The sequence below is a fragment of the Mchenga conophoros genome, linkage group LG19 (genome assembly GCF_057382185.1).
Source record: "Mchenga conophoros isolate Kocher_MC1m ecotype Shallow Benthic linkage group LG19, M_conophoros_male_GT1.1, whole genome shotgun sequence".
Classification (NCBI taxonomy): domain Eukaryota; kingdom Metazoa; phylum Chordata; class Actinopteri; order Cichliformes; family Cichlidae; genus Mchenga; species Mchenga conophoros.
This window is the reverse complement of record NC_140544.1, coordinates 4743123-4770592: the sequence shown is the minus strand read 5'-3', so window position 1 is coordinate 4770592 and position 27470 is coordinate 4743123. Positions and strand designations below refer to the sequence as shown.

Below are 27470 nucleotides of genomic sequence, written 5' to 3'. Positions count from 1 at the left end.
GGAAAAACTAGTCCATGCATTCATCTTTAGTAGGCTTGATTACTGTAACAGCATCTTTACAGGTCTACCTAAAAAATCAGTCAGACAACTACAGCTCATTCAGAACTCTGCTGCTCAAGTCCTCACTAAGACCAAAAAAGTGGACCACATCAGTCCAGCTCTGAGGTCCTTACACTGGCTGCCTGTCCGTCAGAGGATAGACTTTAAAGTTCTGATGCTGGCCTATAAAGCTCTGAATGGTTTAGGACCAAAATACATCAATGACCTCCTGACCCAGTATGAACCATCCAGATCCCTCAGGTCATCTGGATCTGGTCTTTTATCAGTTCCCAGAGTCAGAACCAGACACGGAGAAGCTGCATTCAGCTTTTATGCTCCTTATATCTGGAACAAACTCCCAGAAAGCCTCAGATCAGCTGAAACACTCAGTTTATTTAAATCCAGGTTGAAGACTCAGCTGTTCTCAGCTGCATTTGAATAAAGCACCAAATCCACACTTTAAGCTTAAATTTCAAAACTTACATTTAACTACTGATTTTATCTACTGTTCTGATTTTATCTGTTTTGATTTTATATACTGTTGTTTGTTTGTTTGTTTGTTTGTTAATTAGTTAGTTAGTTTATTTGCTTGTTTTATTCAATTTTAAATCATGCTTTTTATTTGTTCTTGTTTCTAATGTCTCTGTAAAGCACTTTGAATCACCTTGTTGTTGAATTGTGCTATACAAATAAACTTGCCTTGCCTTGCCTTTGTACTTCCCCACTCTGTCTCCATCATTGCAACTTGCGTTTCTTCCTCTGTGGTCACTGGACTGATGAGGTCATAGTGAATGACATCATGTCTATTCCCGCCTGCTGAGCCCATCCTGAATCATGTTGGATACAGGAAGTGCTTCACTGGGTTTAATGTTACAGAGAAAGACAGAGGAAAGTGTTTGTACTTCATTCCCGAAGAGCTGCGGTATTTTGAGGGTTTTTAAAGCCAAGGAAGTGGGGACCATGAGAAGTCATGAAATTTGATCAGAAATAAATGTAATGTAGAAAATTTGGATGCTCAGGTCATACATGCAAGAGTTTCAACTTGCTTTGTATTAAATAGCTATTTTGGAAAATGGTATTTGGAGTATTTAGAGTATTTATCTTATGTCATGATATAAGATGGAATTAAAAATAATACAATAATCTTTATTTTGATCAGTTTTCTCTAATCAATGCTGTTTTTTCTGAATTACATGTTACTTTGTATTTAGAATGATCACTGTAACACGCAGCGAAAAAGATCTGTGAAGTAAACAACATTTTGGATTATTATTACGGCATGGTAAATAGTTATATTTATATAATAGGTATAGACTGACTTTACATTATAGTGTCATACAGAGACACTGTAAAAATATAAAACCACACACTGCAGAGTGTCTGTAGTGAGATGGGAATTTTTCACCTGATGCAGTGTTATTAGCCAAGCTTCACCAACCTTGTGTGAACAGAGCACCTGTCATTGATATTAATGTTTGAAACCTGAGCGTTGTGAGCATCAATGAGCAGCTGAGCATGAACAGTAACAATAATGTCTGAATAGTAGAGAATACAACATTCTAGCTCAAAGTCTGAATACTTACATTGTTGGTGTAACTAAAGGAAGTTGGCTTACTGCCACTTCCTTGATTAACACTTAAAAGTTCATTAATCTCTATCTCTCTTTCACAGCATGTCTTTATCCTGTCTTCCTTCTCTCACCCCAACCGGTCGCAGCAGATGGCCCCGCCCCTCCCTGAGCCTGGTTCTGTCGGAGGTTTCTTCCTGTTAAAAGGGAGTTTTTCCTTCCCACTGTCGCCAAAGTGCTTGCTCAGAGGGGGTCATATGATTGTTGGGTTTTTCTCTGCTCCGTATAAATAAAACTGAATTGATTTGAATTGAAAAGTCTACATACTAGTAGCTACAATTCTTTGTTTATCAGTATCTCCTTCATAACAGGCTAACAAAGCTTCACAAATAACTGGAGTCTCATAATCTGCAGGCAGACATCACAGGTCACAAGTAAATATGTGAGCCCGCTTCCATCAGCGCTCTGCCTTTTTAGCATGAGCTGTGTGAACCTGTGGAGTGCCACTCTTAAATTAAAACATCATTTTCCAAACAATGAGAAGTTGGTTTGGTTCATTTGCAAAAACAAGCAACAGCAGTTAAAAAACAGACATATGAGAAAGTCAAAATGAAGTTGCAGTGTCACTCTCAGCCATGTCCTCACCTATCTAGGTCACACTGTATCACCAGCATTAATCGTGTCAGGCAGGTTGAGTTTATCACTGACTGGCTTCTGTTCTGCTGCTCCACTGACATTGTTTCTCTGCTTCACTGCTGCCTCAAATCCTGATCAATATAGAGCCTGAACCATCCCAGCACAGCAAACATGATAACCACTGCTGCTGGTTACTGGTCACCCTGTGCGTTCACTCTTTGTGTCTATAATGAAGAAAGGAAATGATTTCACAGTTTTTACATTCTAGCATTACTTTTCTTTTGAGTGAACAAAGTATAGTGAACATCTTCTACTTTTTAATCAATAACTTTAAAAGTGTGTGAAAGTTTTCCCTGTTAATCCACTAAAGTATGAACTTACGGGTAATGAATTTTTACCGTCTTTAGTAAAACGCTCAGTTAAAATGGATTATTGTGGTGCAGTATTGAACTCGCTAGTGTAATCATTCAGTCATTACATATTTGAGCCACTCTTTCCTCATTATTTGCACACATGTGACAGGTTGATCTTCCTGAAATATCACGACTGAAATTATATAATTGATTAGTCAGTCAGAGAAATCCAGTGAATTCGTGTAAAACACTTGAAATATGAAGATCTTCTGTTTCTCTTACAGGTGTGTGTGTGGCTACCTTGATCGCTGAAATTTTCTGCTGATAATTCAGTAGATTTGTCATTATTAAGATTATTCAGTAAAGATTGGCGATTTGAAATTGAAACCTGTTTTGCACAATAACTACTTAAATTGATCTTTTTGACATAGAAAATACTAAAAGATGCTTTTACTTTGTTTGCCCTGATAGTTTTGCTACAGAAGTGCTTTATTTAAAAACAAATATTTATATTAAAATCACAGTGAAACATGCAGACAAAATAAACTGGAAGCTGGATGGATATTTTATTCAAAGAAAGGAGAAAATAAATAAAACATTCTATTTGTTCACTGCGTCTGCTGCTGGTTAAAAGGATTTAGAGCTGCAGCTGTGATAAAGGGGAGGGCACACACACACACACACACACACACACACACACACACACACACACACACACACACACACACACACAGTCCCTGTCCTGTGCCATGCTGTGACAGGCTGAATGATGGGCAGAAAGAGAGAGTGAGAGACAAAGTGTGAGTGGAAGAAAAAGAGAAAAGGGAGAGTTTTTATTTCCTTCAGAGAGACAGAAGGAAGAGTGGAGCAGATGACAGGAAGAGAGTTTGTTGTGACCACATGTTTCATCTTTTGCCTTTTGCATATGAAACAGGATTACTCCATCAGCTTTTAAAGAGAAAGGATTATTACGTCTTTAAATTCAGAGCAGACGGAGAGGTATGATGCAATAGTCTGTGTGTGTCTGTGTGTGTGTGTGTTTCTCCATTTTCAGGCTGGGGTTAGTTATTGCAAATGGTAGTCAACCTGGCAATGCATCATCTACATCTACACCGCAGGCTGAAAACAACCCACTTCAATCTCAAGGTGGTCCAGTGAAACGCCCCTTTCTGTCAGTGTAAAGACATTTAATTACACATTTAATACCTGAGATGTCTTAATATAAGAAAAAAAGGTGCAATTTCACAATTTTATATAAATAATAAATGTGTAAAATTACAGAAAAAGCTCCAGTAGCTCATTGCCCATTTATAATAATATTGTTGTTTTTTTTAGCTTTGTCTCTCTCTCTGTCATTTGTTGTCATTATTATTATTATTATTATTATTATTGTTGTTGTTGTTGTTGTTGTTCAGTTGTAACTGAACAACTAAGAAGACTTTGCAGTGCTGAAAAATTAAGAAATCAAGTTTGACATAAAACATATGAATAAAAATGTAAATATCGAAATGTTCCCGCTGTTGTTTGCTGATTTTAAATCAGTGTGTTTTCAGAGCACACACTAGGGTGCTCCAAATACTAGACCAAGAATTTAGTGTAAAAACACTAAATTGCTGTCCTTCCCCAGCTCTCAGTCTGGACACACCGTCCTCCAGCTCTTGCTGTTTCTCAGAGAGCTGATATTCCTTCTCAGTTCCTCACTTTTCCTCTTCTCACAGTTCATCTAACATCAAACAGCTTCTTTGAGGGCTCTGACGTGTTTCCTGTCCTGGGTGTTAATTGGGGGAGCGACACATTTTTATTTTAAACAGTACTCAGTAATTACACATGGTAACAATCAAATACATCATCAATTTATTCTTGATTACAACAGGTTACAGAAGCTTTTTTCAAATTCTGCTTGCTTTCACATCCTGTCAGATTTAGTTCCTTTCACACAAAACGACAAAATCTAACACATAAACTTTACAAAAGTGACAACTGTTAATAAATAATTCTTTTCAAAGAAACACTCAATATGCCTTTATTAGTTCCATCCCTCTAAAAGTAAGATAGTCAACCTAATGTACTTTTACAGGTGTAATAAATCAACTTTACGGTCAGTTTGAATTGTGCACTTTGAAGAGGATTTAATTTACCCCACTGTGTAAATTGGGTGCAATTAATAAACTAGCAAATCATACTGATTTATATATAATGACAAATATCAGGAATTCTACATACATCTTAACATGAAAAAAAATATATATATCTGTTTACATCCAAGCTGTCCTTTACTTTTTTTGCTTTAATATGTTGGGGAATATGAATTTCTTTCCACGCTTACTTTTTTCTTCATTGCACACTGAAGTTGCTGCAGGTCTCAAATCCCAACCTCCTGCATTTCCAAGAACGTTACTACTCACGGAAGCCTGAGCAGGCTGGCATGGGAATAATGGATTTGCGAGTGGTGGTGGGAAGACTTTGTTGTCAAGCATATGACTGAGTTCTCGAGCTTGACTCTCTGGCAGCGCAAGACTCATTGGCCTCCTGGTCTGAGCTACCCTGTGGTTATCGTAGTAAGCGGGTGCCTGTAGATAGCTGGGATGGCACGGCTCAGGTTTAAAAGTAGAGAAAATCATATCTTTCATGCTGTCGAGGATGGCAAAAGAGAGGTTGCTCAGGTGTTTATCGGTGTCTATCAGAGCTTCTGGGGTTAGTTCTTCAACACCTGGGAGGGAATGCTGGACTCTTTGAGCTGCAGCGCTGTAGTTCCGCAGGAAGGAGATATTTTCTGCTTCTAGCGCCTCGTCTGTTTCTCTGATTGTCTCCGAAAGAGTTGCAATCTCTCTGCTCAGAACATTTGTCTTCCTCTTCAGCATTCGACTCTTACGCTGCTTTTCGTCTCTCAGGCTACCAATTCTTGCTCTCTCTTCTTTTTGGAGAAATTCATGAAGTATCGAGAACACATCCTTAATCTGCCTCTCTGTGTCTCGAGCCTGAACTTCAATATTTTCAGCTGTTTGGTCAAAGTCTTCCTTAACGGTGTTTAAGAGCTCACTTTTCTCTTGTAAAGGCTTGAGGAGTTTCCGGAGTCCCTCTTTGTAATCCTGAGCAACTTCATTGATGGGCTTGAATCTGTGGTTCTTGTGAGTTTCTGAGTGCAAGCACACAACACACACTGGCTCAAGATCGTCCACACAGAAGAGTGTCAGATTTTCCTTGTGCAGTTTGCAGTGAAATCTTCGAGTTCTCTCCAGCAAATAGGCCTCACAAAGATTCTTTAGAGCCAAGTTTTGTGGTGGATCGCCTTGTAAAAATGTTGTCCTGCAAATTGGACATGTAGCAGAGGTCTCTGTCCACCATCTCTGAAGACACGCTCTACAGAAACTGTGGCTGCACCACAGGATTACAGGATCTTGAAAGATTTCAAGGCAGATTGGACATTTGAGATTGGCCTCAGGCTGAGATTTCATTTTCTTCTTGCCTCAAACCTCTCAGTCACGTTTCTGCTCCCGAGTCAAGCTTCTGAAAACAGGCCTAAAATACATCCAATACCTCCAAGTAAACAGTAGCAGTTCTCCAAACACCAAAAGCTCCAGATAAGAAACTCTGAGTAGGTAAAAAATAAAGCACAAGGAATCTCTGGACAGACAGTTCAGTTCCTCCTTTTAAAGTGTCTTTAAAACGTCTTTTCTAAATCTTCTGTAGTCATCAGATGGCCACAGTTGGAGAGCTCCACTATTAGCTTATTACTGCTGCATCTTCTGGCATGCGCCGTCAAATGAAAAGATACTTTCGTTTTTTTGCCTCAGCTGATTCCAGTAAAAGGTTGGCATTGCATAATTCACTCCATAACACGCTCACAACTGATCACAGATAATCGGCTCCTATGTCACATTTACATGACCTGCGCTTTATTTGCGCTTGTGTGCTTATGTGCTTCATCTGTATATAGTTAACAATCCGGTTGTTCAGTCTGACGTCACTGGCCGTGTCTGGACCTAAACTCCGCTGCAGGTCCATATATCAAACGATCACTATGGCATTACTGAGAGTTGAAAAACTGTCTAAAGTCTTTCATCTTTAATAAAATGATCAGCGTTCTGCTCTACCAGGTGTAACAATTGAGTTTAACATCCAGACATCCATGAAAACGGAATTTATGACATTTAACGGAGTTAGAAGTTAGCAGGGAGTTAGCTCGCTAGCTTCTATCTAAATACAATATAGCATGTCCTGACTGCGGGGTTTTGGAAACAAATTAAAACGTACAGCTCTGCTATCACTTCCAACATAAATGAAGACAGAAATCTAAACAGCAGTGACGTTTGTAGGGTTACTGAAGTTGGGCTAGCTGGTATATAATGATGTGCTACGTGACCGCTAGCGACACAGCTATGTTAGCATAATATAAACAAGCTAACTTTTTTTCCATTCGATAAAAGTTAACATGAGTGTTCTCGGTGGTCAGGAACAAATGTAATCGCATGGCAGGATGCTGTAAAAGGACCAAACTTCAGCCAGGAGAACAACTGAGATAATCCATCCACAATACGGGGTTAGTCATTCATATACTGCTGCATGGGCTGGGCTGTAGTTACATCCTAAGGTTTTAAAAACTGAGCTTAAATAAATGATTAGCGGTAATAAAAGCTGAGGGAGGTCAACAGTGATCACTGACTGTTTTAGGAGCTTTTTGAGATCAAATAGAAGAAAATACATAACATTAAACATGTTAACAACACAAAAGCCATATTAAACGCAGACTACTTTAGGCCCGGAAGTAGGATTCGTTGTGTCATCACTGAACAACCGGATATGAAGCTAATGGCTAGTTTTCTGTAATTTGCACTGCTTTCTCTTTCTTTTTCTTTTATTATCAACCCTACAAAGTATGAAGGAAATTCACCCTGGAGCCAAAGCAGAGCAGTAACAGTAACCAGCTTCCTGCATGTTAGATGACGTGTGCGCTGGAGCTGAACAGGAAATATTTTTCAGCAATCAATTGAAAATGACAGCTGGATTAGTAGTAGCCATTTCTTATCTTTTATCAGGTATCTAACTATAGCCAAGGACACAAATGTAGTTGTTGATATAATATAGTCACTGCTAAGTTTAGCAGTGTTTCATGTGATCACCTTAAAACTCGTCTGCTTTTTAGTCACTTACAGTAAAGCAGAGAGAATTCAGGAATAACAACATTCCCTCCGTCTTTTCAAAATGAGCTCCTGCTGTTGGAGGGATTATTTTCATTCCTATTAACCAAAACCAAGTTTAGCACTAACCGACATAGCCAGAGTCACTCTAAAGCAGTGGCCTGCGGGGACTTTTACAGAAACGCAACCCTTAAAAGCTCCACTAATTATTAGTTTAACAAGATAAACTGGAGCAGATTAAAATGTGCCTTTTTCACTGCACGTCTGCACTCTACATGGACATCTTCACCTTTCTGCACTCCTTCCTGGCTGAATAATTGTGAGATATTACTACTACTATAGTTACATAAATGTCTGCTATATTACAAATATCTTATAAAAAATTATTTACTATTAACTGACAATGACAAGAGGTGGAGGAAATTATCAAACCATTTCATTAGGAAAAGAGTAACAAAACACCTCAGTACAAATAAAACTGTATTATTGGAAAATGATTGTGCATAAAAAACTAAAATAACTATTCTGTAGAAAAATGACCCCTTTAGTGTTAAATGGTTTGATATAACTCCTGCAAATGTTTAAGATTGAGCTCATTTTAAATAATTATATGTTTCATGTCTAGTATCGTATTCTATAAATCGCTTGCAGTGGCTGTCCTGTGTCCTGTGTTCTTTTCGATGTTTAAGAGTCGGGGATCTACTCTGTCTCTGTTGAATGACTGAGCTTCTCACCCTGTGAAGAAAGCTCATATCTGTGATCTCACTGATTTGGTCTCTACTCAGAGCTTGTGACCATGCAGTAGATGAGGGTAAGGAATGGCAATGTCATAATTTTACTTTTAAACTCGACTCCCTCTTCACCACAACAGACTGGTATAGCATCCGCATCACTGCAGCCATGGCACCATTCCAGAGTGGTGGTGTTCCCGTCCCAATAGGCAGTGTTGAAAATACGCAGTTCTTTGAATCTTTGGGCTGAAGGAAGGACAATACTCGGTGTATCAATGCTCAATCAACAATCATTTATTTCCATACAATTCAACAGTCAGAGCATTACAACGTCCGGACGGGAGAGATGCTACCAGAGGGTCAGGCACATGTCTCAAAATGGTGACGGGTTGCTCAGCTTTTTATAGTCTCTAGTGGCCCCCAGCTAGTCGTAAAAGCCAAAACATCACATTTTTTCTCTGTTACAGCGCCTAAGTTATGACCTCGGCAGTTGTTTCTCTGCTTTCTGTAAGGTGGGGGTGTGGAATGTGGTCTATCTATCTCCCCTGTCTTTAGACACAGAGTCTCCTGCTTACAACCTTCTCTTCATGATTCAACAATTAAGCATGTCAAGAAAACAGTGTAACACATTCCCAGCAGATCAAGGATACAGAGTGATGCACATTTATCTAATGGACTAATATGTGAATATGTTCTGTTAACTCAAAAGTATAATGAGAACTAAACTACATACAGATCACACACTCTATTTTAAAGGGTATAATATGATCTACAACAATATCATAATTCAACTATTTTGATTACATCTATAAGGTAACATATAATAACAGAATAATATCACAATACCCTCTTTTGATCTCTCATTAAAGAGATCACTAATAACAAGCACTTCAGCGTTGCAAGGTCCAAGTTTTCTTGATCCTGAGGCCCTCTGTCCCCCTTTAACGGGTGGACCATATGGGGGATGACCTCTGTGTTCACGCAGTTCAGATGCAAGCAAAGTTAGATTTTACAACCATAACAGCAGTTACAGATGACACTCCCATCACTCCCCATTTTCCCACAGCTTTATTTTGGTGCTCCAGTTTTCCACTCCCATTTTAATGCCCCCTTATACCTTTCAAATGTACTTAGACTAGAACCTCTGTCTAAGGAGCTTTTAACCTTTATTATTATTGCTGCAGCTACCAGTGTCTTCCAGTTGGGTGATTCTCAGCTTCTTTCTTCGACCTCCGGGGTTAGACCACCCTTTAGTCATTGCACAGTTCTGGGGATTATTCTGTCCCGATTTCAAACAAGGATCTGTGTGTTTTGGGTTCACCGGCGTGTCCCCCTTTTTGCCAAGAGCCTCTCGAACCTCGTTGGTCTGGTGTTCCCGGATTTCCGCCAACCCCTTCATGGTTATTGCTGTGTTTATGGGATCCATCTTCTCCAGGAGCCTAAACGTCATGACACTTGACCCCAGTTGCTGTCTCGGCAGTCCCTGCATCTGTCCCTGCTGTGAAGGGTCCTCACATCTCCGGGTCCCCGTCTGGTGTCTGTTCCTTTCTCTGTAAGAGACAGAAAACCAAAACACCTCTCTTCCTAACCCTAATAATCTAATGTTATTATCTACTGACCTTCTAGTGATTCAGAATTGGTCTAAAACATTCAGAATGTCCCAGGGACTTATTCTAATCATATCTTATGTGTGTGTAAGCATGTTTGCATTTAGCCCTCCGCACTCAAGGCATTTCTTACACTTTATCAGTCCGGACAGTCACGCCGAACGAAGCTTCTGACCTTCAAAAGGCCGAGTGCCAACTCGTTATAAGCACATTTGCAAGGTGTGTCTGAAAATTATTGAAACCCCTCTTTTTAACAAAAGACAAAAAATTAACAAATCTTCTAAACGCTATTCAGTTCATTTCAATGGGTAATGATTAAACATGAAAGTGATAGTTTATGCTTTTTCACTGATTCTCTAAAAGGTCCGTCTTCTCGGACCGCTATTAGCTTAAGCTTTACCATTCCTAAATTATTAAACACAGAAATAACGTCATAAGATGTTCATAAAACCATTGTTTAATGTTCGGACTCAACTCCCCCTTCTTGACACACTCCCATGTGTCAATTCATTGGAGCTAGACACTTAAAAGAGAAGGTTAGTGACATCATATCTGGTAACTGGTCCATCCAGAGCTGTAACATTTTGAAATGTACATACAACAAGCCAAACCACACCTTGGTCACACCAACCCTTTTCTGCCCCGAAGATGTCCAATGCCATCCTAGTATGGACTGTCAAAAGTGGCTTTAACGCTGACTATCCTGACAATCCATTTTATAACGTTTCCTGGTCAGATTTGCCAATCTCTGCACCAGGGTTTTAAACTTTTCGCCATTTCCATTAGTTGTTATTTTTATTTAGTTTCGACTCCAGATTTTCAATTTTTACCAGTTGTAATTAGTTTTTACCAATTCTTTTCTAGTTTAGTGTAGTTTTTATTTTCTGAAAATCCTTAGTTTCAATTTAGTTTTATTTGTGTTTTGCAAAAATTAAGTGTAACAAAATCCCAGTTCCATCATATCAGTCATGCTCTTCTGGTTATCCTTGGGTGTTGAGACTAATAACTATTAACTCTTGCCGCACCGTGTGGTCCTAATCTTGGTTGAAGTGAATTGATAACCTTTTGAAGGCGATTGTTTCACACCTTTATTTAGATGTCCCAGTCCTGTTGTCTCGGGATACATCACGCTGCCTTATCTGGGGTTAGCTGTTTTCTGGGGATGCGGGTTGAGTGGATGAGCTCTTCAAGGAGGGGGAGTGTGCTCCCCCTGATGAGGTCTTCTAGGTAAGCTAGGTTAACCTTCTTGTGTGAGCTTTTCAAGTGCACTTTAAGGTTAGTGGGACTTTTAGTTTTTTGCTTGTAGCTCTCATACTCTACTTGCCACTCCTCTAAGTCCTGATGTTTCTTAGAGAGGGCAACCGTACCTTTAAAATTATATCACATGTGTGGGGGTGTGGCCTTGCCAATTGTTTTGCCCACCTTTTCAAAATGGCTGGCGTGCCCACAAGCATATTTTATGGAAAAAGAAAGGTAAGCTTGATATTTACATTTAAAATGTTTTATTAAACTCAGATTTTTATTTTATTCTTTTTTGCAAGTACCCCTCCTCGGTGGCGAGAAACTGTTGGTGTGGTCAAGTGGGTGCTCTAGAAACAAACGCTCAGGACAGAACAGTTATCAGTCATGTACTTTCTACAAATTTTGCATATGTTTTATTCCATATTGATCCTCTGAGTGTAATGGTACATTTTAATTTGAATTTATCCAAACTAAACACAATATTTTCTTTATTTACTTTGCTCTTGTTCTTTTGCAGTACCACATCCTATCAAATGTCCCTGTCGATTATGTTCTACATTTAATAACTTACTATTTCAAGTGAGAACCTAAATCATGTGGACCAATGTTTATTATTGCATATCTCTATTCTGAATGTGGCCAGTCATTCATAGGTATTGTTCAATTTTGGCGATTTTCCTCTATAAAATTCCCAATAATACAACATGATACCTTAATCAAAACACAGCTAATATAGCACTGTTTTCTTGATGCAAACATCAGTAACTCAAAATCAGCAACCACAGTGTTAAGTCTGCAGTTCATACTTATGTGAAGCTAGAGTCTCCTCCTCCAGTCTCTCTTATCCTCCTGCTCCTGAAAAAACAAAACAAAGCGAAGCCTCCACCCTTCTCTTGTCGGCTGGGTGAATTGTTTATGAATTGTTTATTGGCATTTACTAATCCTAAAGTGGGTGCAGTCATTGTCTCAATATCAAGTCAGTCAAAACTTTTAGTCGTCAGTCCATCACAGTCCATTCACATGCATACCTCCATACACATTCATACCAGATGTTGCTGATAATGGAGTCTCACGCGCAACCTATTCGAGCATCCATCACCAGCAAGATGACGTCATCATTTTAAAGGAAAACAATTCCTTGTTGTTTTTTTTTTTTGGGCCGGATTGACTCGGTGCAATCCTTTTAGATCAGTGTTCCCTATAAGTGAATTTCTCCCAAGCCAATTACAATCATGGAGAAGCACACTTTGCAACTGTTTACAGTAATAATATTTTATAGCGCTTTAAATTTCAATCTTTCAGGCCTTGTTTAAAGAGCTGATTGTTAAATCATGAACTCACCAAATATCAACATATCACCACCGGTGGATCACACCTCTCAGATGTTTTTTTTCTCCAGTGCACTGTAACAAAAACGAAAACAGACATAACCAACAAAACACTAACAACAATAACACAAACTAGGGCCCATTGCAGACATGTCCAAGCATAAAACTATCCCTCTCTCGCTTACGAGAAAGAACACAAGCCAAAGCTCACTGATAAAATCAAGCTAGCGCTAAACAAAACCAAACAATCAACCAGAAATTCACAGGAACATTTTGCTTCCTGCCGGGACAATATTGTGTGGGAATGAAAACCTCAGGTGCCGTAACACCTTTTGTTCCTCCTTGAATTAAAACTCAATCACAGAAAATGCCGTACTCCAACCTAACCTTACACTATTAATTCATCATTTTCACTCTGTGCCACTGTTCCTCATCAGGGCTGTGTGAAGCACAGCAAAGAATTCAGTCAAGGCCTTGAGCCATAAACAGACATCACGCACAGACATTGTTTTCATAACCAAACTTTTTTAGACCTTATTCCTAAAATCTACATAAATGCCCTCTGGGTGACATATAACACATTCTAAGTATTTAATGGTAATCAATGGTAATCAATGGCTCCTCATAAAAATTATGCATTGGAATGTTTGTGTGCAGCATTTTGCATATCAGCATAAGCAAAGCATTCTTCATTGCATCAGCGTGTATGTGTGTGTGCGTGTGGATCACTCTTTATTGCACAAGCATGTGTATGTGTGTGCATCACTTCTCAGTGAATCAACATTCCCGTGTGTGTGTGTGTGTGTGTGTGTGTGTGTGTGTGTGTGTCATTTCTTCATTCTGAGTCAGTGCATGTAGATGTGTGTGTTTGTGTGGGTGTTTGTGTTCATCACTTTCCTGTTCTGGTGTTCTGGGTAAACCACGGCCTGAAGCGTGCCCTGGGGTCCTGCCCCCCTCCTTTTTCAGTTTGTTTGCGACCATTGCTGCTGCTGCTGCTGCTCAAAATTCAGTCCGTCCTGGTTCTGACCCCAATTGGGGCAGTCCTTTCTCCAGGGTCGATGTTCACCGCAGGTGAAACCTGCATCTTCTTCTGTGTTTTTGTCCATTCTGAGGTGCCTTCTGTCCTCAGTTACTCCTCTTGTCTCGGTCACGCCCTTTTTCGCCACCCGATCATCCGTGTTGGTCCATCACTGTCCTGCACAGTGTGAATGCAAAGTTATCAAGGTCAGCATTCTTTCGCTCGGCCTTACTTTTCATTCGGGCTTGGCGGGCGTCTCTTTACAGCTCTGTCAGCTGACGCAGTCTGGGAATTTTCCCCCGTGTAGTGAAACGGGCCTTAGGTTTAGTGCTCTCCGTCTCGGCTGCATGAGATCACATTCCTGCAGGTCTGTTGACATTCTCAGGTCGTTGTTGTGGGTCCAGCTGTTGCAGCATTTGGTCAGTGTCACGTATGGGGGAGAGCAGGAGTCCAGTCAGCCTCGGCTTTCAGGGCCGGCAAAGCAGCCTGTAATTAAATATGTATAGAAAAAACAAAAACAAAACAAAACAAAAACAAACAAAAAACAAAAACAAACGAACAGGAAAATGTTGTTGTGTTGGCTGTGTTATTCAGAGGGGAGACAATGGGGCCAGGCCCTGTGTCAGCCTTCTCTCCCCCTTTTTTTGTTTTTTGTCTCCCGATATAATCAACTCCTAACCCACCAAGTTGACAGGACAACACAGGTACATATTAAAATTCTTAAGATCATGTTTAAAAGCCCAAAAAAGGAACTTTCTTTCATTCAGTAATCACTTTTATTAATCAATCAACAGAAAACATGTCACAATTTGAAACTTTTAACCACTAAATTTGTTGCGTCTTGCCTGGTTGGTTAGACCAGTGTTCCTTTTTTTTTTTTTTTTTTTTTTTTAGTTAAATTGTTGTCCTGCAACCCAGAGGGTTTCTTTGTCAGTAATGTATAGACTTCATCATTTAAGTATGTTAATTTTTCTTTAACCTTGCTGGAAAATCTTCACGTGTTCATGAGTGTAAGCTGTTTCTTCATTGCCGTGTATGTGCATTTGTATAAAAGCAGGTTAATTTTATCTTTTCTCAAACTAGGCGTTACCTTAAAAGGAGCCTTTCTCTCAGATTTCTCTGCTTGTGTGTTTTTGTTTCACCTTTTTGTTTTGATGCTCCGGACGCCTTCCCAACCTCCACAAGTCCGTTGGCCCCAATTTTATGTGTTAAAACTTCTCTTAATTTCTCCTCTAATTCTCTCCTCGCTGCTGTCTTTTTCACAGCTGCTGATTCGTGCTGGGTGTGGTTCCCATTACCTATAATTTTGCTTCGGCCGCTGTGCTTGTGGGGGCAGTTGGTCCAGGTCCGCAGCTTCCTGTATTAACACACTAAGAGATTTATTTTAATTTCATTTTCATCACTTTTAAACCGATAAGCAGGCAACACGCCTACCTTGACAGCGTAAACTGTACGCCAGTCTCCCAACACATTCCTCTCTCTACTCCTCTATAATTCTCCAGTGCACACCTCTTACTATCTCTCCTTTTTATTTTTATTACACCACAGAGTAATACACCCAATTATGCCCGTCTATCTCTATGTGGCTCCAAATTCCCTCTTTATTTTAATTTCACACTCGTCAGGGGACAGGCACACAACAATTTCAACCACTGAAACGAGGAATTCAACCTTTTTATATTTCTTTACTAATCTAGACTCAACGTTTGTTCGCAAAATGTGTCTTGTTCTAGTCCGGAAATAAATGTGAACCCGTGATTACACGGCCGTTCCAGTGTTATTTCCGTGGCTATGCGGGGGCCCTCACCTCCCCAAGTCACCACCTCGGCACCCGGACGCCGCCGGTCCTGGCCAAGCGTCCCCGGACAGGAGGGTCGCCACTCCTAGGGCAAAGTTCCACAGGTACACTAGGCATCAACCTTTGATCCTAAAATGTGTATTTGCTCTAATGTCCTCCTAATCAAACACATTAACCGTCACTGTCACTGTGTTCACGCTTCACACTCCACACAGAAAACACACTCAGAGCGCGCCTCACTCACACTCTCACTCAGTGCGCGCTTCACCCACAAGACAGCACCCAGAGCGCGCCTCGCAGCTTCACACACACTCTCTCACCCAGAGCGCGCTTTGACACTCACACACAACACTTTTCCTCAGCGGGAATTTTACACAGAAACCTCTGAGCTCAACTATTAGATCTTCTTAAAGCACACTGCACCATAGACCAAAATACCCTTTTCTCTGCGCTTATGACCGCCACCACGGGGCAAAGTCGCATCATAAAAGTGATGCTTGCATCCCCGAAGTTATACCTGACATCATAAACCAGGTGTTGCTATGTACTTAAATTTTTACTTTGTATTATGGCCGCAGCCCTTTATACTCGACTGACGCCACAAACCACCGTCAAAACCTCTCTCAAATGTACTAAAATTAGCACCAACCACTACTGCACTTCACGGCCGCACCACCGGAACACGCCGTATCATAAACCAAACCTACGGACGTGTTTCGCTCTCGCGTTGCCAGCGTCCAACTGCACCGTGAAGCCAGCATCTGCTTGTCCTTAAATCAACTTCTATTTCATAGCCGGCAAAAGCCAGGACATCACTGACACCATAAACAAAATAAACAAACCTCGACTTCAATGTACTGAACTAATGGCCGTGTCTTCAGAAGAAATTCTAATGTATTATTGCTACAGAAGCCAGTATTAGACAAAATTAAATGTGGAAGGTAAAGTGGCTGCACTCTAGTCCAACGTAGTATGTTATTAGTATCTCGGTAGAGGCAGATTACTGCAATCTAGACCAACGTAGTGTGTTATTAGTATCTCGGTAGAAGCAGATTACTGCAATCTAGACCAACGTAGTATGTTATTAGTATCTCGGTAGAAGCAGTTTATTTAACACCCTGGAATTCAGCCTCAACTTATGTTGTTAGTATCTTGCGCCAAAAACCAGACACCGACAAATTTACTGTGAAAATACATGTAACTCAGTGAACAGATTAATTTGGAAAGCCCAATATGCACATTTGGTATTTTTAATACAACAGGCTGTGCTTACCTTTTTATTTTTGGACCGGTCCTCTGTTCACCTCGCCTCACGATCTCACCAAAGGTCAAATCTACACCTCCTCAGCACACCAAAGATCCGGGTCACACGGCACCAAGTTGTTGAAAATACGCAGTTCTTTGAATCTTTGGGCTGAAGGAAGGACAATACTCGGTGTATCAATGCTCAATCAACAATCATTTATTTCCATACAATTCAACAGTCAGAGCATTACAACGTCCGGACGGGAGAGATGCTACCAGAGGGTCAGGCACATGTCTCAAAATGGTGACGGGTTGCTCAGCTTTTTATAGTCTCTAGTGGCCCCCAGCTAGTCGTAAAAGCCAAAACATCACATTTTTTCTCTGTTACAGCGCCTAAGTTATGACCTCGGCAGTTGTTTCTCTGCTTTCTGTAAGGTGGGGGTGTGGAATGTGGTCTATCTATCTCCCCTGTCTTTAGACACAGAGTCTCCTGCTTACAACCTTCTCTTCATGATTCAACAATTAAGCATGTCAAGAAAACAGTGTAACACATTCCCAGCAGATCAAGGATACAGAGTGATGCACATTTATCTAATGGACTAATATGTGAATATGTTCTGTTAACTCAAAAGTATAATGAGAACTAAACTACATACAGATCACACACTCTATTTTAAAGGGTATAATATGATCTACAACAATATCATAATTCAACTATTTTGATTACATCTATAAGGTAACATATAATAACAGAATAATATCACAGCAGTCTCAACATTCATGGATTGGACTCTCAGCGTCTTTGCCATTGAACGCCACCTCACACACATCACATCCAACCTCTATGGCACCTCCTGCGAGCGATGAGTGCGCATGAGGGTCCATGTGATCTTTTCAGGCGGTGACTTGCTGAGCCACATATAATTTTATGTCATTAAATGACAATAAATAGCCAAATTGTTGGCTGTGTCTTATAAAAGACCTCACACTGGATCTTTAGTTCCAAGTTTTCAGGTGGATTATACACAGAAGATCCTTCCTTATTGACAGGGCACAAAGATTTAATGGCAGTCGAGATTGTCCTCTGACTAATAAGACATTTTCTAGACAGTGGAACAGCTGCACACCTGGGAGAAAGTTTGAAGTATTCGGACTACTCAGTCTTGTCCAGCCCACTGGTTCATCAGGAAAGTTTTCTCTAAGCTCCCTTCAGTTCAAATAAATGCAGTTTTATTTATACAGCACTAAATCACAACAGCAGCCGCTTCAAGGCACTTTATATTGTAAGGTAGACCCTACAACAGGGGTGACCAACTCCACACCTCGAGATTTAATTCACAGCTGATTTAAATGACTAAATTACCTCCTCAACATTTCTTGAAGTTCTCCAGAGGCCTGGTGATGAACTAATCATTTGATTCAGGTGTGTTGACCCAGGGTGTTATCTAAAACCTGCAGGACAGTGGCTCTTGAGGCCTGGAGTTGCCCACCAATGCCCTACAATAATACATACAATCCTTAATGTTTTTGTATTCCAGTGTTGTCACTGTTCCAGTCTCTCCTGTCTCCTTCATGGTTTGAGTCTGCAGTTGTTTGTTAGGAATTCTTTTAAAAGGGAGATTTTATTCCTTGGTTTGTCTTGTGCAGTTCTGGTAGAAGATCAAGACACAACTTCTTTAACGTGAACTTTTATGGAGGTAGAGTGTATTTCACAGCAAGACATGAGAACTGTACAGACTGGAAAGTACACGATATATAGACTTTGCTCTTTTTTCCCTTTGGGTCCACAACATTCTTGTACTTGTTGCCATTTTTGAGATTTTCAGCTTTGCAGAGGTGGCAAAAGCACACACACTCTTTACTTAAGTAGAAGTACAGATACTAGTGTTGAAAAATACTCCAGTAAAAGTTGAAGTACTGATTCAACTTCTTTTACTCAAGTAAAAGTGAAAAAGCACTCTGAAATGTACTCAGTGAGGAAGTAGAAGAACATTTCTACCACCTGTCTTTGTGCAAAACTAACTGTGCGACATTAACGTAATAATTAAATTATTATTAGTCTAATATTAGGCGATAGGAAGGCAAACCTTATTTCAGTCTAAATTTAAATTCTGATAAAGAAATCACAACTCACAATAATTTCTATTGAGAGCTCCAGTAGATTTTCTTAGTGTATGATCAGCTGACCTGCTGCTCTCTGTGGCTGTGCACAACTGAATTTAACCAGATGTCAGCAGATGTTTTATGAGTTGTCCTGGCAGATTTCGATCCTCTACACTGACAGTACACTGATTGTGCTGTCTTTCTATTGTACACAAACAGTAATGACAGCACAGCAAAACAACCTGTTTATCCTGCACTAATTTTACCCTTAAGTAATTTAACCTTTAGTAACACAGTTAGTGTACCTCAGTTTGTTTTGCAGCACATTTCACAATATGAAAAAACCATAGTGTCACGTAATCGTTCGGGCCTTGGACTCAGCAAAGTCACCAACTAATGTTGCTGGAAGCCAAAGTGCTGGTAGTGTACTCATCCTGGGAGTTTTCCTTCTCACTGTCACCAAGTTCTTGCTTGTGTTATTGCAGTCTTTACCTTACAGTATAAATACCTTCAAGCAACTGTTGTTGTGATTTGGCGCTATATAAATAAAACTGAATAGGATTGAACAGAATTCAAATTTACTCTAAGACTGAGAATATGAGCATCCAGTATAATGCAGAGGAGGGGCTCCTTTTGGCTGCGCCCCTCCTATGTTCAGGTTCATGGGGAATTGCCCCGGCTGTCTATGAACAGATCTGATAGTAGATGGAAATTTAAACATAAAACTACACAAGTTTTGTGTGGTATTTAGTGTTTTAATTGAATACTTTATGTCAGGAGGTGAATGGACTGAAAGAATGGAAAAGGCTTTGTAGAGTTAAAGATGGAAAGAAGACAGAATAATAGAATAATAAGTGATGATGAAGAGGGAAAGAGGGAGCACATATGCATCTTTGCTCAGTGTGTTGAAGGCAATAATTCTCTCCTGTTTATTTTTTTATTTTGTAAAAAATAATTTGACGTAGCTCTCATTTTTATACTTCGTTTTATCTTAGTTTACTTTGCATTTTTCTTTTTTGTTTATGTGCCTTGCATGCTTTTCCTAACTGTAACTGTGCAGGTCTGTGAGCGAACAGCTGCTTCATCGTTTTATCTACATGACAGCCGGAGGGCAGTTTATATCGGTGTTTGTGTACTTCCACAGCTTGACAACAGAATCACCAGTGAAAAGGTCACTTCTCTAATTGGCTCGTCACTCACTCCTGTAGACGTCTTATTGGCACTTTGACCTCTAAATATAAAACATTTACTACAATTAATGTTTAATTTTCTCTTAAATCGCTGGCTTTTTCAGGTTAATGATACATCTTGAGACTTTATTATACATAAACAGAGTTGGTCTACATACAGCTGAGACAATATTACTGGGTTGCCTTATTTTACAGAAATCTGTGTTTTCCTGTTACTTCGTGCTTTTGGGGATCAAATGTATAATATAAAGAATTGGTTTAAAAATATTCCATCACAGGCTTTGTGAGAAAGTCAAAACCTGTTTGATAGGCAACAGCAGTTTTATATGCAAAAACCATGAAAGTGAATTGTAAACTTGGATATTGTTATATAAAGCAAGAGTGAAATTTATTCATTCATATATGATTTTTTTTAAACTCAATTTTTATTATAGTTCACAACCTTACAACTTGTACTTGTCAATGTTCACAAGTCGAACAGATACAGGAGCAGGAACAGCAATGTAGAAGTACAAATTAAAATAAAAACTCCAAAAAGGAAACACAAAACAATACAAAAACAACAAAAAAACACCTTAATATAATATTAAATAACATGTGACAATCTTAGTAGCAAAAATGAACAAAACGAAACAAACCTATGCTAGTTTATTGAAACGATAAAGCATGCATGGGTCGCCAACGCTCGGTGAACAATTCTCTCTGAATCCGCAGAGCATATAAGTATAAATCTCTCTTACTTTATCAACCCACATATTATATGAAGGTGGGTCAAGATTTAGCCGCGTAATGGTGATACACTTTAGTGCTGCTGTAAGCAAGATTCTTAAGAGATACTTTTTATTGTTTCCTGTAAAACCCTTTTGTAATACCCCTAAAATGGCAAACTGTTGGTTCTTTGTTAATGGTTATTGGAAGACTGTATTCAGGGCTTTAAATACGTCATTCCAAAATGAGCAAATTTTTGGGCATGACCAGAATATGTGTGAATGGGTTCCTAAGTGAGTACCACAATTTCGCCAACAAGTGTCAGGAGTTGTAGGGTTCATTTTAGGAATCATCTCTGGGGTTCTAAAACATCTTATGACCACCTCTCATTTAAATTCTCTCCACAGCCCCGAATTAGTCACAAGATGGGCTTCACCGAACACCTCTTCCCAAGTCTCCTCTGAAATTAGAGTGCCAGTCTCAGCTTCCCACCTAGCCTTAATATTCAAAGTTGCACTTGTATTAAAACTCATAAATGCGTTTTAAAAATTACTGATCAGTTTTGTGAAGGAATTACTTTGATATATTTTTAGAAAAATATTAACATTCATATATGATTGTCTGAAGATATTTTTCACTAAAAATGATCCACTTTTAATATATATTCAGTCAAGAAAAGCATTTCTGCCTTTTAAATGTTTTTTAAATATAAATATAGTATTACAAATGATTGATGGTGCAGCCCTGTTAATTAAACCCGTCTTATTGTTTTCAAATTTTTGAGTATTAGTTTTTCTGCCCACTGTGCTATTTTAGTGTCTGTTGTAGATGCAGTGTTTGTTGTCAGTCCCTTAGCCTTCGTTTTTGTTCTTCCTCTGAATCTCGATGCTTTTATTGACCTTTATATACTCTCTGTTCTTCTCTCTCCAGTGTTATTCAGTGAGTCCTGTGAACCCACATTAGAAATTGTGTACCTCCCCTCTCTCCAACACCATGAGTGTCGTAGCTCTCTCACCGGTGGCCCCTGAACCAGCCTCGCCGATGCTCACCTCTGTCACTCCTGTCACCCCGAACCTGGACCCCAGCACCTCGAGCTCACTTGCTGCTATCACTGTTCCCCCTCTCGGCCTGGAGCCTCAGTCGAAGGATGGCTCTTCCTCACCGGGCCCAGGCCCCAGCCAGGGAAGCCTCACTGAAGGACCTCACATGGGACAAGACAACTCCCGGAGGTATAAAGCTAGCCAGAGTGATGATCATAACAATTCATGTGTTTTCTCTCATGTTATACACTATTTCTTAAGGTCTAAGAAAGTCTGTGGAAAAGATCACGAGGTAATTCTGTAGCAGTGCTATAAGTCTGTATTGTTGAGGTTGTCTGTCTTGTGTGGCGTATGTTTTTCTTCAGGTCAAAGAAACCTCCGCCTCTCCACACTGGAGCCGACTGGAAGGTCGTCCTACACCTACCAGAGATTGAGAAGTGGCTGAGAGCAACCAGTGACAGAGTGACGCAGCTCACACACTCTGTGGGGCAAGACAGCAACAACCGGCACGTGGACGTCCACTTAGTGCAGCTCAAGGTAGGAATGGATAGCCTGTTTATTTCTGTTTGATGGAAACAGAAAAGGCTTTGACATCTGTTGAATTTAGAATCGCTCGATGAGAATCAACATCATTTTTGAGTCTGTAGCATCTTTTGTGATGCTGGAGATGACAGTTTGTGTGGTATGGGATTAAGATTAAATTAAATCCTTCATTGGCTGCTATAGTAAGCTGATCTCCGATTAGCTTCAGTTTTAAAAATGTTTAGATGTTAACTTGCAGCTGTTGTTTCATACATGCTGTCATCTGGACTTCATGGCCTTTTAGCTCCTTGACACTCCCGTCGCAGCTATTACTGACATTTATATTTTAGTGGTAGGTTCTGATATTAGTGCCTCCATAGTGTACACTAGTGGTTTACAAGTCTGCCCTACAAGTGAAAGATCTCAGATTTTATCTAAGGAAGGGTATATTTCTTTGGGGTTGTGCCAGGAAGTGCATCTGGCTTAAAGAGTCCAAATCAGACATGTTGAGCTACCTGCTGTGGAGAAACTGTGTGAATAAGTGAGCAACCAAAAGTAACTTAGATGTTCGTACATGGTGTTATCAGAGTTGAGGCTTAATTTCAGTATTAACTTGAAAGTTCCTGAATATGTTGTTAGCGTTCTGAACGAAATAGAAGTGTATATATTTGTGTCAGTGCAGGAACGTTAGAGTCAGCGCGCACTGTCTCTCTCTGTGTAATCACGGTGCATTCAAAGGCAGTAGCATAGCGTAGCATACATGCACACGTGTAGAACCTCAGCTGATTCAGCTGTATGACCCCAGGTGGTGAATTTCCCATGATGCCCTTCCTTTCTTCATGGTCTGGATGTTATGTAATAACTGGCTTTCGCTCAGTTACTGACTGTTCATTTATTTATGTCCAGCCACTCCCCAGATTCTTCAGATTCTGCAGCACCAGCCGTCGGTCTTACTCTGTATTATACATCAGTATTTATGTAAGAAGAAGGAAATATGTTGTTTATTTTTGATTGCTTGAATTAATGATGTCCGGCTTATACTCAGTCTGCGAACAGTTTAAATCCTTCCACAGCTTTGACAGAAACGGCACTTTTTGGGAAATGACTGCTGGCACTCTTTTTCTCTTGATTATGACCAGATATTGCACAGATAGATCAGTGGAGAGGAGCAGCAGCTGTAGTCCAAATTCCCTCTCGTGTTTGAGCTCTTGAACTCTGTAACCCTACAGAGGAAACTCATTTCAGCTGCTAAAATGTTTGAATGTTAGATATAAACTGACTGGTAAATCGAAACCATTGCCTTCAGCCTCGGCTGCTCCTTCATAACAACAGTCTAGTACATTACTCCACACCCATGAGTAAACAATCCCCAGGGACACTAGAGCAGTTTCACTTTTCCCCCACAGTAATTTTTATTTTTTTTACATTTCCATCCATGCATTTTGTTAACCAGTGCTGGAGCCTAATTTCAGTTATCATAAAATAAAAGAATTTTCAATAAATGGGATAAATAAAGTATTCATCTTTTTACAAAGTTACCAAAAAATCTGCAGGTTTTGAACTTTTAGTTAGACAAAATTATACATTTGAAACATCAACTTAAGTGGTGGTGATTTTGTAATAATTTTAAAAATCATTTTGTGGTGTCAACAAGCTGGATAGATTATATTTCCTCTATTTTTAAATAAACTCTTCATCCATCCCAGCACAGTTGAATCTCACTGAAATCTGTCACACGGGGCTTCCTGAACATCTATTTGATAGTTCTGGTATTATGTAAGTGAGAGCCAGACATAGGCTGTTGCAGGAGCTCAACCTTCAAACATAGACACGTTTGTCAGGGCATCCCTTCACGCTCATTCATTCATGTAGATGGAGTTTTAATCTGCTTAGATGTAGCTGAGGTGGATTATCTTTTATTGATGAGATTATTTTAAATTTCACTGACTCAGATGCTTCCTCTCCTTCAAGCCGCTGGTACTGCTTGCTCAGTCTTTGGTGTGTTGGCCTCCTCTCCTCTGCATCATTTTTGTTGTATGGGTTCTCTAAATAGAACATAGCAGCAGTGGCAGAAGCAGCAGCGATGTTTCCAGTAACAGCTGCAGGACTCAACCCAGAGTCGCTCTGAGGCTTCAGACTGGATGTGTGAGGGAGGGAGAGCGAGGGATATTTTCTATTTCCTGCCAGAGAGCTTGGTCTGTAGCTGAGTCACTCCCTGCCATGACTGCACATTCACACACAACTATAGATGCATGTTGTCTCTTAATATTTTTAACTGCACACATTTTTCTGGAAGCTTCCGAATCCTTACTTTTATTGCACCGGAGGAACCAGTTTTTAGAATCCTTTTAAAACACGCATTTTATCCTGTGTATCATAATGCGGACAAATGAAACTATAGAACTGGCTTAGAGTTCAAAACAAAAGTAGTGCAAAAATCCAACAGAAAAGATCAGGAATACAACATGATCCAAACACAGGAGCTGGGAACCAGGAGGGAGAAGTCACAAATTCTCTGACACAACATGAAGGACAGATGTTTAAACACACACAGGAGGATGTTTGGGGCATAGCTGAAATTAGGGAGAATGATGTAAAGCTAAATATAATATACACACAAGACAAGAGTTTCAAAGATGCTTCAAAGAGTCCATCATTGTTCCTGTCCCGAAGAAACCCCACCCTGCTTCTCAATGACTATCGCCCTGTAGCCCTCACCTCAGTAGTGATGAAGTGCTTTGAACGCCTGGTCAGAGACTTCATCGTTTCTTCACTACCAGACACACTGGACCCACTACAGTTTGTGCGGTCAGCTGAGCGCACCATCCGCTCCGAGCTCCCTGACCTGCACTCAATCTACAGCAGGCGGTGCTGGACCAAGGCCAGGAAGATCGTGAAGGACCTCAGCCATCCCAACAACAGACTGTTCTCTCTGTTGAGGTCAGGAAAGCGATTCCGCTCCCTGAAGACCAACACAGAGAGACTGAGGAGGAGCTTCTTCCCGCAGGCGATACGGTCTCTCAATCACACCACCACACAGTACTGACCCACACATATAGTTCTTACACACACACTGGACTTTCTGGACTTTGTTTTCACTTCATCACTTAAATCACTTTAAGCATATTTGCACTGCACAAGACATAATGTGGATTGCATAACACTGGACATTATATTCTTCATTTCCAGTTAATACTTGTACAGCTGCTGTTATTGTGTGTGTATATATATATATATTTATTTATATTTCTTCATACATTCTTATATAGTTCTATATTGTGTATTTTGTTGTACAGTTATTTTATTTTCAACTTTAATTTATATATTTTATCTTATTCTTTCCCAGTTAAATTTACCCTTCATTCTAATTTGTGTTGTACAGTTATTTCATTTTTTATATTTTATATTTTTATATTTTATTCCTTCCTAGTTAAATTTACACTTTTTAATTTTTCATATTTATTTCCTATCTTATTCATAGCCCTTTCCTTTTTTTTTCTTTAGGTCACGAGCAGTTGTCTAAGCATTTCACTGCATATCGTACTGTGTATGACTGTGTACGTGACAAATAAAATTTGAAAATTTGAATTTGAAGAGGCTAGCGATATAAAACAGGAAGTAACTAACACCAGTACAAAGACTGAGAATTCACAACCAGACAGAGGAGAGGCAGGATAAAGAAACTCAGGGAATTAACTCTCATTGCAAATTACAGTTCTAGCTCATCTATACACACACACACACACACACACACACACACACACACACACACACACACACACACACACACATATAGGTTTATATGTGTACACTGATCTATGTAAACCTCCCTCATCAAACACATAGATGTAATTTTGCTTAAGAAAAACTCATCAAATAATCTGTTTTTTCTCTCATCCCCTTTAAATGAATGTATCATATCGTTAGCTTCATAGCATAATTGCCTAAGTCATTTGACTAAGTCAATGACTTAGGTACTTATGCTATGAAGCTAACGATATACTAGTTATATAGCACCAGGCATAGCGGAATTAGCTTGGTTTGTCCCCAGTATACACTTTTTTGCTTTTGCTTTCTCAGGGACTCAGGTCAGATTGACTACTTTTCTTTTAAAATATTTATCTATTGCTATTTTTGTCTCACTCACAGCAAGACTATTATCTAACTTCTTCGTCTTCTTCTGTTTTACTGGCAGTTGGCAACCCATTTAATTAGAGCAGTTATTTGCACTGCCCTCTAGTGGAAGAGAATGTAATTGTTCTGCCCGTTACTCACACCGGTCATTTAGATTACTAATCCGGTGGAACCAGAAAATCTTCCACGGCACACCTATGTGCCGCAGCACAGTGGTTGGGAAAAACTGATCTAAACAACAGCCACCTCATCAATACTGCATACTGCATACATACTCTGACTTCACACTAAAAACACATGAAGCCTTAAACAACCCTCTTAAATACGCAAGAACCAGAAGTTGTATTCTTTCCTTTTCACTTCTGCTTCTGTTTGTCGCCCTCCAGAAAGATAAAGGACACACAGAAGCTCCGCACATCTGACAGCGTGTGTCGAGTCTGTTTGTTTTAAAGATTACATCACTGTCAGTGCTGGGAAATGACTCGGTCAGACCCACAGAGACGACTGTGTGTGTGTGACACAGTTACAAATCTGGCTTTGTTCTGTGGGTAAATGATGTCACTCTGGCTGTATGTCATTTATTAGCTACTAATGAGTCTTGATTTCTCAGCAGAACCATAAACAGCAAATCCTGCTATTGACATTATTTTAGAGTATCTTAGCATCAGGCTGAAAAGCTCTATTTTTGTTCATCTGTTCATCCCAGCATCACAGTGACGTGATGCACCACTGGAGGTCAGCAAAGGCAAGATTTTCAAAGTCACAAAGTGACACTGACTATACAACGACTGCAAAAATGTCTGAGAAATACGTGAGGAAAGTCATAAAGAAAGATAAATAATACAAATATTGTAGGTTGTTAGTGTTGCCATTAGTCTTTTGTCCACAGTTTGTTGAGATTTGGCGTATTTGTCAGGAGCCGTGCTGACAAACAGCAAAGACAATAAAGAAGCACGGAGAGATCAAAGCGCCAAACAAAAACAGCTGAGATGTTTCTGTGCAGTCAGAGCTGCAAAGGAAAAACAGATGCGGCTCCTTCTGTTGTTGTTGATGGTGTGTGCGTTCTGACGC

At 39.8% G+C, this 27470-nt stretch overlaps 1 protein-coding gene across 1 annotated transcript in view; it reads left to right on the top strand.

Moving 5' to 3' along the window:
• akap6 (A kinase (PRKA) anchor protein 6) overlaps positions 1–27470 on the top strand; it is a 230224-nt gene that overhangs the window by 12991 nt on the left and 189763 nt on the right. Inside the window, exons 2-3 of the mRNA XM_085258340.1 lie at positions 21634–21932; positions 22109–22280. Of these exons, the coding sequence (XP_085114466.1) occupies positions 21697–21932; positions 22109–22280 (408 nt within the window). The 5' untranslated portion in view covers positions 21634–21696. The remainder of the gene's footprint in view (positions 1–21633; positions 21933–22108; positions 22281–27470) is intronic.